The sequence below is a fragment of the Palaemon carinicauda genome, chromosome 1 (genome assembly GCF_036898095.1).
Source record: "Palaemon carinicauda isolate YSFRI2023 chromosome 1, ASM3689809v2, whole genome shotgun sequence".
In the NCBI taxonomy this organism is placed as follows: domain Eukaryota; kingdom Metazoa; phylum Arthropoda; class Malacostraca; order Decapoda; family Palaemonidae; genus Palaemon; species Palaemon carinicauda.
Genome location: NC_090725.1, coordinates 158,975,208 through 158,990,116, shown reverse-complemented (window position 1 = coordinate 158,990,116; position 14,909 = coordinate 158,975,208). Strand labels below are relative to the sequence as shown.

At 40.1% G+C, this 14,909-nt stretch overlaps 1 protein-coding gene across 5 annotated transcripts in view; it reads right to left on the bottom strand.

Moving 5' to 3' along the window:
- The window catches only part of LOC137652693 (E3 ubiquitin-protein ligase RNF19B-like), a 305,828-nt gene that overhangs the window by 67,108 nt on the left and 223,811 nt on the right, over positions 1-14,909 (bottom strand). For all 5 annotated transcript variants that reach the window (XM_068386125.1, XM_068386099.1, XM_068386105.1 and 2 more), the window contains exon 9: positions 1,359-1,456. In XM_068386125.1, the coding sequence (XP_068242226.1) occupies positions 1,359-1,456 (98 nt within the window). The remainder of the gene's footprint in view (positions 1-1,358; positions 1,457-14,909) is intronic.

Here is a 14,909-nt window from a genome sequence, read left to right as displayed (position 1 = left end):
TGAATGATTTGGTAATCGGCAACAACTTTCAAAATTCTTGTATTGGTACTTTTATTCTTGAGATATTCTTGTTTTGATGTTTTTTTTTCTCTCTTCTGAGAGCATTGACAACATTATAAAAATTTGAATGAGATCTAACCGAGATACTAAATCTTCTATGTCATGCTACAACGGAATTTATAGTGCGTGCTCATTAAGTGTGGGCTAGTAAACAGTCCATTCATGCACATTAAATAATGGCTTGGAATGTCTTCCATTTCATCTTTGCATTCCATTTACAAACATATTTTTGATATACTCATTAAACAAACGACAATGGATTTGTTGGTGGGCTTTGTTTCAATTATTGAATTCCTATTGATACATCAGCAATGGGCAGAAAGACCAAACGTTTACTTTTCAACATGATAAAGAGAAGTCTATATCATTATAATTATTATAAAGATTTACAAATCCCAACTGCTGAATAATTCTCTGGGTTGTTTGGCAAAAATAAACATCTACATCAGCCAATGATGTTAGAAGCTTGGTAAGTGATTTACTTCTTACTTTTCAAATATTTTGAGTGATGCAATCATTGGTAGGAAGCAGCGGTTGGGACCACAAACACTTATTAAGGTATATCAGAATAACTTAACAAGGATATTGTCAGTTAATAACAGGTCTTTATACCAAATTCATCGATAGGGGATTGTTCTTTATACAGATGAATTATCAGCCCAGAATGTTTTTAGACGAAATTGTCTCTAGACCAAAGTGCTTTTAAACAAAAGTTCTTTTTGACCAAAGTTTCTTAGACTAAAGTACTTTACAAAGAAGTGTTTTAGACAAAAAGTTCTAGACCCATATATATATGTGTGTGTAATATAATACATACACTCAAAGAATCAATACAAACAACTCAATTCCCCCTAGACATACACAGCACAGTAATATAAAATCATTGCAAACAGACACATATAACAAACTGGTACTGTACTTTCAATGTTCCTGGCTAGCAACATTTGCAATTTTAACAGGAAAACTCCCTTGAATAGCTGTGTTTTTTTATGCTGTATTGGTAATAAAATTGACATGTATTACTTTGCTGTTTACCCTCATTTTTCAAGTTTTAACTGTTAAAGCCCACCATGTCTTTTTATGGTAAAAATTTATTGTTGATTTTTATCTAGGAGTTTAAAATACAACCTAGTGAGTTTGTTTGTGTATATCATAGATTTCCTCTTAGTGCTGGCCAGTCAGATTGGTCAGATCCTCATTAACTACTTTCATATTAGTTTTTTATGGTAAGAAGCATATTTTGTGGATCTAGAAGAATTTGTGGTTAAGATTTAAGCTTGGATTAACATGCAACTTACTGAAGCTGTAACTCCTCCAACAACAGCTAAATTACGACGGTGTCGACTACCAGTAGAATAACGAGCGTGAAGCTTACGTCCCACCCAAATAGGGATTCCTGTAAAATGAAATCTTTTTTATAGACAAATATGCATGGCTTATCAGAATCGTTCTTTGAACCTAACAAAAATACAATTAGTCTAAGGTGTACTTACAAAGAGGATTGAAATAAAAAAAATCTGAAAAACTTCAAAACCAAAATAAAAAGTAACAATTATGATAAATTAATTTTTGGATACTTACTGTGTCACACACAAAACATACTTGAAGTGCAAGTTTCTCGATCTCAAAAGTAAAAGATCAAAGTTCTCTTTCTCTTCTTGACATTTTATATCCTTCCCCTCTGGGACCCAGCCAGCATTGAACTGCTCATACTGAGAAAGAGAAACTGAGGCAGACAAGTCTACCTAAAGCAATCAAACTCAGTATATCAAAACCATAGAAGACCTACATTAACTCTGATAAATCTCTCTAAATCATTGTACAGTAAGTGGGGGGGGGGGGGGAGAGGGGTGATATTGGTCCAAAAGCTAGGTACTAAACTACCAAACCTCCTTAAAAAGTTGCAAGTTGAATATTTTGTGAAACATTTGATATGTCGCCCTTCAAATCTAAGACTATATCATTACATGTTTGGCTTGACTTTTGGAATGATTATAGAGATTTTGCTTAATCTGTTGCTATGCCACTCATCAAGAAAGACTTATCTTTACAGAGTAAATAAAATTCTAAAGTTCCACAGTATACAGTACATAATAAGTTCATATATATATATATATATATATATATATATATATATATATATATATATATATATATATATATATATATATATATATATACTGTATATAGTATATATATATATATATATATATATATATATATATATATATATATAATATATATATATATATATATTTATATATATATATATATATATATATATATATATATATATATATATATATAAATATATATATATATATATATATATATATATATATATATATATATATGTGTGTGTGTGTGGTGTGTGTGTGCAAAAAGTTGCTTATGAATGCTTAATGAGAGAGAGAGAGAGAGAGAGAGAGAGAGAGAGAGAGAGAGAGAGAGAGAGAGAGAGAGAGAGAGAGAGAGAGAGAGAGAGAGAGAGAGAGTGTTACAAGGTTTTTGGGATGTCTCAAGACTTTTTAGTCTATCTCAGAGACTCCATTTGCTCTTTGGTTGAGCAATTCAATCTAAGCATTTGAAGAGTTTCTAAGATCTTGTCTATCTTATTCTTGAACTCGATTATCATCTTACTATTTACTACACCTGCTGGAAGTATATTCCAAGTATTTGCTATTTTGTATGTAAAGAAATTGCCACATTGATTGGTGTTGTATCTTTTCAATTCTAGTTTATATCTGTTACCACTGGGCTGATCTGGCTTGAGCGTGAATAAATTGTTGTAATCTACATTTGCTATTCCTTAAAGAACTTTGAATGCCTAAATTAACTGTCCCCCTTAGTCGTCGAGTTTGTAGATCAAATAAGTTCAAACGTTCCATCCTCTGTCTCTATCCAAATTGTCTTAGTGTTGGAACTAGTTTGGTGGCCCTAGCTTGTACTGCTTCCAGTCCATCTATATACTTCTGAATACTTGGAGCCCAGAATTGGACTCCATATTCTAGATGGGGTCTTACTACTGATATCTACAGCTGTGGTACAGTGCCTTGTTTTTGCATTTGAATTGTCTCTTTATATAACCTAATAATTTCCTTTTCAGCTTTTATGCTCTGTTTGGTAAACCTTAAATTCTTCTTGATAATAATAATGAGATCTTCCTCCTCGTCCATACTTTCTATTTCATTACCCAACAGTGAGTAATCTTATTGTGGGTTACTATAACCTTTGCACATGGCTTTACTTTTCCCACAGTTGACAGGCATTTGCCATTTTCTAGATCATTCTCCTAGCTTCATTTGATCCTCTCTTAAGGCTTCCACGTCTTCTGAGTTCGCAGCATTTATGCATAGTTTAGTATCGTCAATAAATTTGGCTATTCTGCTAGTTAATCCTAAATCTATGTCGATGTAGATCAGAAATAACAATGGGCCAAGGATGGATCCTTGGGGTACTACGCTTGTAACAGCTGCCCACTCTGAAGCTTATCCATTGACTACAATTCTGTTTTCTTTTCTGTTTATTAGGCAATCTTCGATCCATTCAGCTGGCTCGTCAATGATCCATTGTGCTCTAATTTTTACCATTAATTTTTTATAATGAACTTTTCAAAGCCCTTTTGATAGTCTAGTCTATTGCTCTGCTTTTGTCATAAATTTTGAACATATGGAAAAATTCCAACAGATTTGTTACAAAAGATCTCTTTTGTCTAAAACCATGTTGGCTGTCTATCAGAAGACTGTTTTCCTCTATATGTTCTACTATTGAATTCATTATAATTGGTTAAAAAATTTTGCAAGGCACTGAAGTTAGACACACATGTCCATAGTTACCAGGTTCTTCTTTTTGGTCCCTTCTTATAGAGGAACATTACTTAGTTTCCATCCTTTTGGTGCCTTTCTTTCATTGGCTGTCTTTCGGAACATCTTGTAAACGTGTGAGATTATCTCTTCTTCTAGTCTTATAATCTCTCTTGGATGACTATCACCTGGACCTGGTGCCTGAGACTTACCGAGTCCTTTTACTCTCCTTTTGACATCATCTTTTGCAAACAGGATTCTATTTAATGGTTGTGGCCTTTTATATCTGATAGCTGGTTTGGGAAGGGTTGTTGATTCTCCCGGGTGGATAGTTGTGAAATATGCATTCATCAGTTTGGCTTTTTCAAAATCACTTATTATAAGATTTCCTTCTGAGTCCCTTAATGGACTAATGTTGTTTTTTATTGGTTTTCTACTGTTTACATATGCAAAAAAATCCTTTTGGTTTCTATTTTACTAACTGAAGCCACTTTTTTCTCTTCATTGATCTTTGCCTTTCTAACTAGTTTATCTACTTTTTGGCATAACTTCTTTAGCTCAGAAATTTCATGAATTGAAGGCTGTGGGCCCACTTATTTATCTTTCCTGTCTCTACTTCTTATTGTATAGGCTATTTCTCTGTTGAACCACTTAGGGTGTGGAGTCTCATTTGGTAAAATTTTTCTATGCAGTATACATTTAGCACTTTTTTTCTTTATATATTTCTACAAAGGAGTCCCACTGTGTATATATGTTCCTTGTTTCGACGTATTCTAAATTTTTGGTGTATACGTTCAGTTTTATCCAGTTAATCAATCTAGAGTCTGGCTTTTTATAATTTTCCTTTCTTTTAGATGAGGAATATATACCTAGAACCTAACTATTCTGTGGTCAATTTTTCCCATATTTTTGCCTACTGAAACACTGGATATTAAATTTTTTTCTCTTGTTAGCACAATATCTAGTATGATGTTTCCCCTAGTTGGTTAACTGAATGACTGATGGAGGAATTCATTGTTGACAAATTCTAGTAGCCTATCTACCTCTGTGTTTAATGTAGAGTTCATAGTGCCACAGTTTACTGCTGCATTGAAGTTTCCCATTAGGACAGCTGGCTTATTGTTAACTTTTTGTCCAAGTTGTCTATACAGCTCTTCGTCCTGATCTTGTGTTCAATGTGGTGGTCTGTATATTACTAGTAGGGACATGTTTTTTCCTTTGGTGTTGAAAATTGCACCTGCCACTGAACATTTGGTTTCTAACTTAATTTCTATACGGTTTAAGTGATTTTCAACATAGAGCATTAGCCCTCCACCTTTTTGGTATGGCGATCCTTCTTGAAAAGGTATTTTGTATTCTCCAATTAAATCCTTTGTTTTTTCTTGAATCCAGGTCTTAGTAATGCCGAGAGAGAGAGCGAGAGAGAGAGAGAGAGAGAGAGAGAGAGAGAGAGAGAGAGAGAGAGAGAGAGAGAGAGAGAGAGAGAGAGAAATCTTTAGTTAGTCTAGGATTAAAAAAAAAACAAGTTTAAGCTAGAAGCACTGCCTTGCCCATGTTTGGCTGTATATCCTAGTTACCAAGCTAGGAGGTATATCTTAGTAATACTTACTTGCCAATGGTTATATAAGCGGATGAGAAACCTAGAGGATTAACGAGAACTTTGAGTGTGGAGTAAATATCCCGTTAAACCTTGATAAAGTCACTAGCACAGGGTGACGGATTGGGTTTAAGGTGCTAGGGAAGCTGTCTCTTTAGTTTCTACTCCTGATGCCTGGTGGATGATCTTACTAGAATTAGTATGGTCTTGTAAGACATTTGCCTTTGTTAGATAGGCACTACAAATAACAGGGAACTGGCTATCCTTTGATAAATCTAGTCCAATTGGAATGTTAGAACCGTGAATAACATTAGGAAATTACGGCAAGTGGAGACTGAATTTATGAAATATATTCTGGATATCTTTGCCCTAACTGAAACATGTTGTAAGGGGCTTGGTAACTAAATCTTATTTCAACATAACTATATATATATATATATATATATATATATATATATATATATATATATATATATATACACATACATATATATATATATATATATATATATATACACATACATATATATATATATATACATATATATATATATATATATATATATATATATATATATATATATATATATATATATATATATATATATATATATATATATATATATATATATATATATATATATATAGATATATAATATATATATATATATTATATATATATATATATATATTATATATATATACATTTATATATATATATATATATATATATATATATATATATATATATATATATATATATATATATATATATATATATATATATATATATATATATATATATATATATATATATATATATATATATATATATATATACACACAGTATATACATATATATATATACACATAAATATTTCCATATACAGTGGAACCTCTACATACGATGTCCCAACATACGAATTTTACAACATACGAAGTAAAATTCGACCAAATTTCTGTCTCAACATACGACGTAAACAATACGCTTACCCGTGAAATTTTCTCGAAAGCGTGCAGCGTAGTTTGTTGTTGACGCCGCTAGACGGCAGCACATCGGAGGGACGCTAATCGAGCGTCACCTTGATCAGTCCTCTCATCTTGTGCGCATCGTGTGGTTGTCCTCTATTCGCTCAGTTTTAACAGTTTTTTATTTTGCCTTTTCACATGTTGTTTTCTGTGTTCCGTAATCATGGGTCCTAAAAAGCTTAGTTTCGGTTCAGGAAGTAGTAGCAGTGGTGAGAAAAAGAGGAAGTCTATGCTTTCATTAGAATTAAAGCAGGAAATCATAGAAAAGCATGAGCGAGGTGTACGTGATAGCGATCTGGCTAAACAATATGGCCGGAATATGTCGACGATCTCGACGATCATAAAACAGAAGTCAGCCATTAAATCAGTGAAACCTTCGAAGGGGATCACGATTATTTCTAAACGTCGTAGCCCTACCCTTGAAGAGATGGAACGACTTTTGTTAATATGGATCAAAGACAAGGAGATTGTTGCCGATACGATCACGGAAACGATCATTTGTGAGAAGGCCAGCGCTATCTACAGTGACTTGAAGGCGGCGCGCTCTCGGGGTGACGCGGGGGAGAGTTCAGCCGATCCTACGACGGAGGAATTCAAGGCGTCTCAAAGTTGGTTCGAGAAATTTAGGAAACGGACCGGGATTCATTCAGTTGTTCGTCATGGAGAAGAGCTTCGAGTTCGGACACTAGGCTGCTAAAGACTTTGTTAAAAAGTTCGAAAGCATCGTGGCGGAGGAAGGTTACGTAGAGCAGCAGGTTTTCAACTGTGATGAAACCGGTCTGTTTTGGAAAAAGATGCCTAGTCGAACGTACATTACCGCTGAAGGGAAGAAAATGCCTGGACATAAGCCTATGAAGGATCGGTTGACTCTTGCGCTTTGTGCCAACGCCAGCGGGGACTGCAAAATTAAGCCTCTGTTAGTTTATCATTCCGAAAACCCTAGGGCATTTAAAGCACACAGAATTAATAAAGACCTGCTACATGTTCTATGGCGTTCTAATTCTAAGGCTTGGGTTACTAGGCATATCTTTGTGGAATGGGTAAACGTAGTTTTCGGCCCTGCTGTCAAGAAGTATCTTCAGGAAAGGAATTTGCCTTTGAAGTGCTTGCTTTGTTTGGACAATACACCCGCTCACCCCCCAGGACTCGAAGATGATATCATCGACGAATACAAATTCATCAAGGTGTTGTATCTTCCACCGAATACCACCCCTATCCTCCAGCCCATGGACCAGCAAGTCATCTCTAATTTTAAGAGGCTGTACACCAAGCACTTATTTAAGCAGTGCTTTAATGTCACGCAAAGCACCAACTTAACTTTGCGTGAATTTTGGAGGAGCCACTTCAATATCGTGCACTGCTTAAAGATCATTGATCAGGCTTGGAAGGGAGTAACTCGTCGGACCCTGAATTCTGCTTGGAAGAAGCTTTGGCCTGATGCTGTTGCTCCCAGAGATTTTGAAGGTTTTAGCCCCGAGAATGAACCTGTGCTTGCCGCCGAGGAAGATGTCGAAGAGATTGTATCCCTTGGCAAGTCCATGGGTCTGAAGTTCGATGAAGATGACATCACCGAACTCGTCGATGAGCATCACGAAGAGCTCACCACCGAGGAACTCAAGGAGCTGCAAGCCATGCAGCATGATGAGTTTCAAGCACAGTTGAGTGAGTCGGAGGAGATCGAGGAGGTAGGTGAAATCTTAGGTACGCCGGAAATAAAACAGATGTTGGCATATCATCAACACGTTGTTGATTTCATCGACAAGCATCACCCACAGAAACTTCAGGTTTGCCGTGTTGTTGCGCAGTTCGATGATGTTTGCTTAACGCATTTTAGAAAAATCCTTAAAAGCCGTACAAAGCAACTTTCACTCGATAGTCTCTTTAAAAAATCTCTACTAAAACGGTCTAGTGATCATGATGAAAAGAAAGAAAGTGAAGCAAAGAAAAGGAAGACCGAATCGAGTGAAAGTGATGAATATTAAAAATAAGAAAAGAAAAATGTAAAAAAAAAATATAAAATTATAAAAATGAAAAAAAAAAAAATAAGCTAAGTTAAAGTTCAAGTAGTAGTGTAAGTTATCGTACACGTTATCGTACAAAATCACCGTCCCTACCTCCTCGCTGATGTTCCATCTCCTCCTGCGTAGAAGTCCCTACACCTGCGCTGGCCTGTCGCTAAGGTAAAGTGTTACATTACAACCCGTTTTTTATTTATTATTTCATTATTATTATTCTTTTTTTGGTTTGTAATATGTATTTATTATACAGACATTGTATTAATGTATTGTGTAATTATGTGTAGCCATTTATCAAGGATTTATTATGGGTTTTTAGGCTGAGGAACGAATTAAATCAATTACCATGTATTCTTATGGGAATATTTGCTCCAACATACGATCGTTTTAACATACGAAGTAGTTTCTGGAACGAATTAAGATCATATGTAGAGGTATCACTGTATATAAATTTACACACACACACACACACACATATATATATATATATATATATATATATATATATATATATATATATATATATATATATATATATATACTGTATATATATATATATATATATATATATATATATATATATATATATATATATATATATATATATATATATATATATATGTATATATATATATAACGGATTTTGAGCGAAGCAAAAAATCTATTTTTGGGTAAGATGGCCATGTCGTCCTGATGGAAGTTCCTCTAAGGTAGCTTCCTAGGGTATATTACAACTACGGCAATATTCCCAGAGAATTTACCTTAAGGTACCCAGAATTCTAACTCCTGGAGCGAATATCCCTAAAAAAGACCTCAGGGATATCGTAAATATCAGCGGACGTATTCTTGACACGCCACATGGCAATCTGTACCCCGAACAGAGTTAACACTTCGTAGGGGTCAAATGGCAAGAAAACGAAAACGATAAGAAAGGGGGGAGCCGTTCGTAAGGCATCTCTCCTCCCCGTTTCGTAAGCGTGCCCTGCGCCGCTCGCGGCGCCATCTGTATTCCTTGTAGCGATACACGAGGTGCTACAGATACTGTATGTAGGGAGGGGTCCTACAGCCCTTTTCCCTTTTTTTTTTTCTTTTCTTAAAAAGGAAAAGGGGCAGGGCGGGTCCATCAGGACGACATGGCCAACTTACCCAAAAATAGATTTTTCGCTTCGCTCAAAATCCGTTTTTTGGGCTCAAGCCATGTCGTCCTGATGGAAGTGTACCAGAGCATTACTGTATCTGTGGATTCTCAATACGTGCCGCACTCCTCAGAAATATTTCTTAGTCAGCTCGACTGAAAGACCTGAGATGTTACCGTTATACATCCTTTCACTAACCATAAACCATGATAGCGCTTCCTGCCCCCTACAGGGAGGAGTCCTACTAGACTCTAGAAAGGAACGAAGAGTACATATACTGTACCTATGTATGAATCACTCGCAAGCCCATACAATATAGTGGTCTCACTCTATATCAAGTAAAGCATACTCTGTACGGAACTACAGCATCCAAAGGAAATATCGGCCAGCCCCTTGGTCGAAATTGAATTGGACAAAAAGGTTATATCTGTGTAGGAATAAACTTGCTGCCGCTACCGTCCTCTGAGAAGGATGGAGCCCTTTATACTAAGGAAAGTATAAACCAATGCAACAAGGCTTGCATCAAGGAACAGGCTATTATAGATATCCCCGATTAATATACATAGGCTGAATGCTAAATAACTGAAAAGAAATCAACATAGGTGAAGGAGACGCAAGGTTCCCGAGAACAAGTTTATTGATCAACAATAAATAGACATGGTTACCACAATTATATACATATGATAGGTGGATGACCAACAATTTGCACAAGTACTGTAGTAAATGGATATATGGTTATCTGAAAGAAAACAATCGAGTTACTTTTCACGTACCAAGGTATCAAAGTTAAAAGTCCATGTTACTAGCCACTGACATTAGCGTCACAAACGCTCGGCACACATGTCTGTACTTATGCTACAATCACCATAACGCCGGAACGGTCACTGTGGGCTCCCGGAGCCCTCACTTCTAGTTATAGCAACGCATATAACTATACACTCACCCTGGAATTAAAAGTCCCAATTAAATCCACTGTTCCTCGCAGAGTTAAACAGCAGGGTTAACGACGCAACCAACTGCTACCACAGACCTCTTTAGCTGCTCCACTTGCTTAGCATAGTGGCGAAAGAATACCCTGGAAGACTTCCAGCCAGTATATGAACGAAGGTGTTCAAAATCCATAAAGTTAAAGAAGTTTAAGGATGAAGCAACTTTCCTCGGATCATGACCTGCGGGTGAACTGTCAGGATCCGCTCTGCGAATAAAGTATGTAATTTTCGCCCTGAGTTGATTCAAAGATAAATTCGAGCCCGATGTTTCTCCTCTGAATAGTTGACCCCCATGGAAGTCTGAAGTTCTACGAAGATAGACCTTTAGGCATTCTACAGGACATAGAGATGCATCTTCTTTCAGAGGGCAGATTCTCCAGGGACCCCACCTGTTGGTGGGCAACTCGTTCTTAGCGAGAAACGTAGGGTCCGGAAACAGGTTCAGTTCTCCCCCATCCAGGAACTGAATGCGGCCCTCATCTCTCGAGAGGGCTACAATCTCACTAACTCTGGCCCCAGACGCTAGAGCAAAAAGGAAGATAACCTTTTGAGTCAAATCCTTCAGTGCACACTCCTCATTATCCAGTAATGAGGCAAAATGAAGGACTTTGTCTAAAGACCATGAAATAGGCTTTGGAGGAGCTGAAGGTCTAAGTCTGGCGCAGGCCTTCGGAATCTTGTTAAAGATCTCATTAGCGAGGTCTACCTGGAAGGCATACAGAATGGGCCTTGTCAGAGCAGACTTACACGTAGAAATCGTGTTAGCTGCCAGCCCCTGTCCGTGGAGGTGGATGAAGAAGGACAGGCAGAACTCCGTCGAGATCTCATGCGGATTCTTGTCTTTGACAAAGGCTACCCATTTTTTCCATGCTGACTCGTACTGCCTTCTAGTAGACTTGCACTTATATTCCTCCAGGAAGTCGATGCTGTCTTTCGAGATCCCGAGCCGCTTCTTCACCGCTAGGGAGAGAAAATCATGAGCTGCAGGGTCCGGGTTTTCTGTAATGAAGCGTAGACAGTCGACTTCTGGACTTGCTGGGACAGAACTGGGTCCGGGAGTGGCAGAAACTTCAGTTGTAGTTCCAGAGCCAGAGGGAACCACACACTGTTCGGCCACTTGTGGGCCACTATCGCTGCTACTCCCTTGAAGGATCTCAGTTTGTTGAGGACCCTCAACATCAGATTGTGAGGGGGAAACAGGTAGATCCTGGACCATTTGTTCCAATCGAGGGACATCGCATCTACTGCTTCCGCCAAGGGGTCCTCGTACGGGGACACATATTGCGGCAACTTCTTGTTGTCCTTCGTCGCGAAGAGGTCTATCTGCAGTTCTGGGACTTGACTCGAGATGAAGGAGAATGATCCTGCGTCTAGGGACCATTCCGACTCTATCGGTGTAACCCTGGATAGAGCCTCCGCTGTCACATTGCGGACTCCTTGAAGGTGAACTGCTGACAGGTGCCACTTCTTTTCTCCGCCAGTCGGAATATGGCCAACATTACCTGGTTGAGAGGTGGGGATCTCGATCCCCGCCGATTCAGACATTTCACAACCACCTCGCTGTCCAGTACCAACCTTATGTGGATCGAGTGATGCGGGGAGACTTTCCTCAGGGTAAGAAGCACTGCCATAGCTTCTAGAAAGTTTATGTGAAAGGTCCCGAATAGCTTGGACCAGGTCCCTTGAACCTTTTTTCGATGAGAGTGACCTCCCCACCCTACCTTTGAAGGAAGCGTCTGTGTGAATCGTCACTGACGGGGGAGGTGGCTGAAGAGGTACCGACCTCTTTAGACGACTGGCCTGAGACCACGGTCTGAGAAGAGAACGTAGCCGAAGCGGAACCGGTCTCCTCAAGTCCCTTCGCGCGTTTGATGCAAAGGTTCTCCAAACCCCGGCTGCATCCTTTAGCTGAGCTCTTAGCACTGGGTCTGTTACCGACGCAAACTGAAGAGAGCCCAGAACCCTCTCTTGTTCGCGTCTTGATATCCTCTCGGAAACTAGAAGTCTCTTGACAGACCCCGCTATCTCCTTCCTTTTCGACATCGGGATGGAAAAACGGTGTGACACTAGGTCCCAGTGAATTCCCAACCACTGGAACCTCTGAGCTGGAGAAAGACGAGACTTCTTTCTGTTGATCTTGAACCCTAGATATTCTAGGAACTGAATCACCTGTAGGGAAGCTTGCAAGCATTCCGCTCTGGATGCTGCCCACACCAGCCAATCGTCCAGGTAGGCTACCACCTGGAACCCTTTTAGGCGTAACTGTTTGAGCGCTGCGCTCGCAAGCTTCGTGAAGATCCTTGGGGCTATGTTTAGCCCGAAAGGCATCGCTCTGAAAGAGTAAAGTTTTTGTTGTAGCTTGAATCCTAGGTAGGGGGAGAGACGGCGACTGATTGGAACGTGCCAATAGGCGTCTGACAAGTCGATGGAGACGGTAAATGCCCTCTTGGGCAGTAAGGCCCTTATGTGATGTAACGTTAACATCTTGAACTTGTGGTTCACTATGAACTTGTTGAGTGGCGACAAGTCCAGAATGACTCTGAGTTTCCCCGAGTCTTTCTTGGGAACACAAAACAGCCTCCCTTGGAACCTGATGGACTTTACCCTCCAGATCACCTTTTTCTCCAGCAGTTCTTGAATGTACTCCTCCAAAACGGGGGTGGAGTGTTGGAAAAATTGAGGGCACGGGGGCGGAGTGCTGTACCAACTCCAACCCAGTCCATTTTTGAGCAGGCTGTGGGCCCAGGGATCGAAGGTCCAATGATCCCGAAAATACTGTAATCTCCCTCCTACCGGCGACACTTCACTTTGACTGCTACCCTGCAGTCTTGCCTCCTTGGCCGCGACCACCTCTGAATCCTCTTCCCCTAGAGGGGCGTCTAGACGAGCCTCTGGCTGCACCTCTGGGCTTTGCTCGAAACGTGGTCGATTGCCCTTCGAACACTGGATTGAATGCCGGGGATGATGATGACACGGCCTGGGGCACCCATTGGAAGGTGGTCGGGGTCTGGGCTACCATCTGTGGCACCGGAGGCAAAGCTGGTTGTTGCTGCTGTTGACGTTGCGGTCTGAAAGGCTTGGCTGGGCGGGAAGAAAACCTAGATTTCTTCGCCTTTCCCTTCGGTTGGGGACCTTCATCAGGGGAAGACTTCCTCTTGAGGGACAGGCCCCACTTAAGGAGAAGATTCCGATTCTCAGTGGCTGCCTTGTCCACCACCTCCTTAACCACCTCACTGGGGAAGAGATCTTTACCCCTGATGTTGGATGAGATAAGTTTCTTTGGTTCGTGCCTCACTGTGGCCGAGGCGAACACAAACTCCCTGCAGGCCCTCCTTGCCTTGACAAAGCTATAGAGGTCCTTTGTCACCGTGGCCAGATGGATCTTGGCCACTACCATGAACATTTCATGCACCTTAGGGTCGCTAGCCATTGTCTCCATGGTTGTCTGGAGAGACATCGAGGCTGCCAGACGCTCCTTTGTCTCAAGTTCCCTCCGCAGAAGGAATTCAGACAACTTAGGAAGGTTTTCGCCGAACTGTCGACCTGCGATATCGGCGTCCAACTTCCCAACCGAGAATGTGAGATGGACTTCCTTCCAGTCCTTGTTGTCCATCGGCAAGGCCAAAGACAAGGGCTTGCATTCCTCCAGGGATGGGCATGGTTTGCCAGCCTCTACTGCCTTCAGAACAGCCGCGAACCCTTTCTGCAGAAAGGGGAAGGCCCTAGCCGGAGAGGATACGAAGGAAGGGTGCTTCTTACTCAAAGCAGCAACTTTCGAGTTTGAGAAGCCCCTCTCCTTCAATGCAGACGCTAGTGAAGCTTGAGCCTTGGCGTGATCCAAGACGATCACCTCCTTCGGTTCCGTCTCCTCCTTCGAGGCCGGCTCCTTCTTCAGACGGACATAACAGTCCAGATAGGCCCCTCTGCTGGGCCAGAATTCCACCTCCTCAAGGGGAACTGAACCCAGCTTCTCCGACATGACGATCTTCCCGACCGTCATCGGCATACCTCCACGGGTTGGCATCCGAGCACACAGGAAGGTCCTTCACGTTGAGCTTCTTTGGATGCCCATGTGACGCTGCAATCTTCTGCATCTGGAGCTCCATTGCAGCAGCCTTCTGACTATTCTCCTTCTGCATCTGCTGTATCATAACAACAATGGAAGAGAGAGCTTGTCCCAGCTCTGTTGGAAGAGCGGACGAAGTAGAGGGAATAGGTTCAGGGGCCTAAACCAGAGCGTCTGATGGCACGGCATCCTCTTCCTCCACGACGTTCGGGTC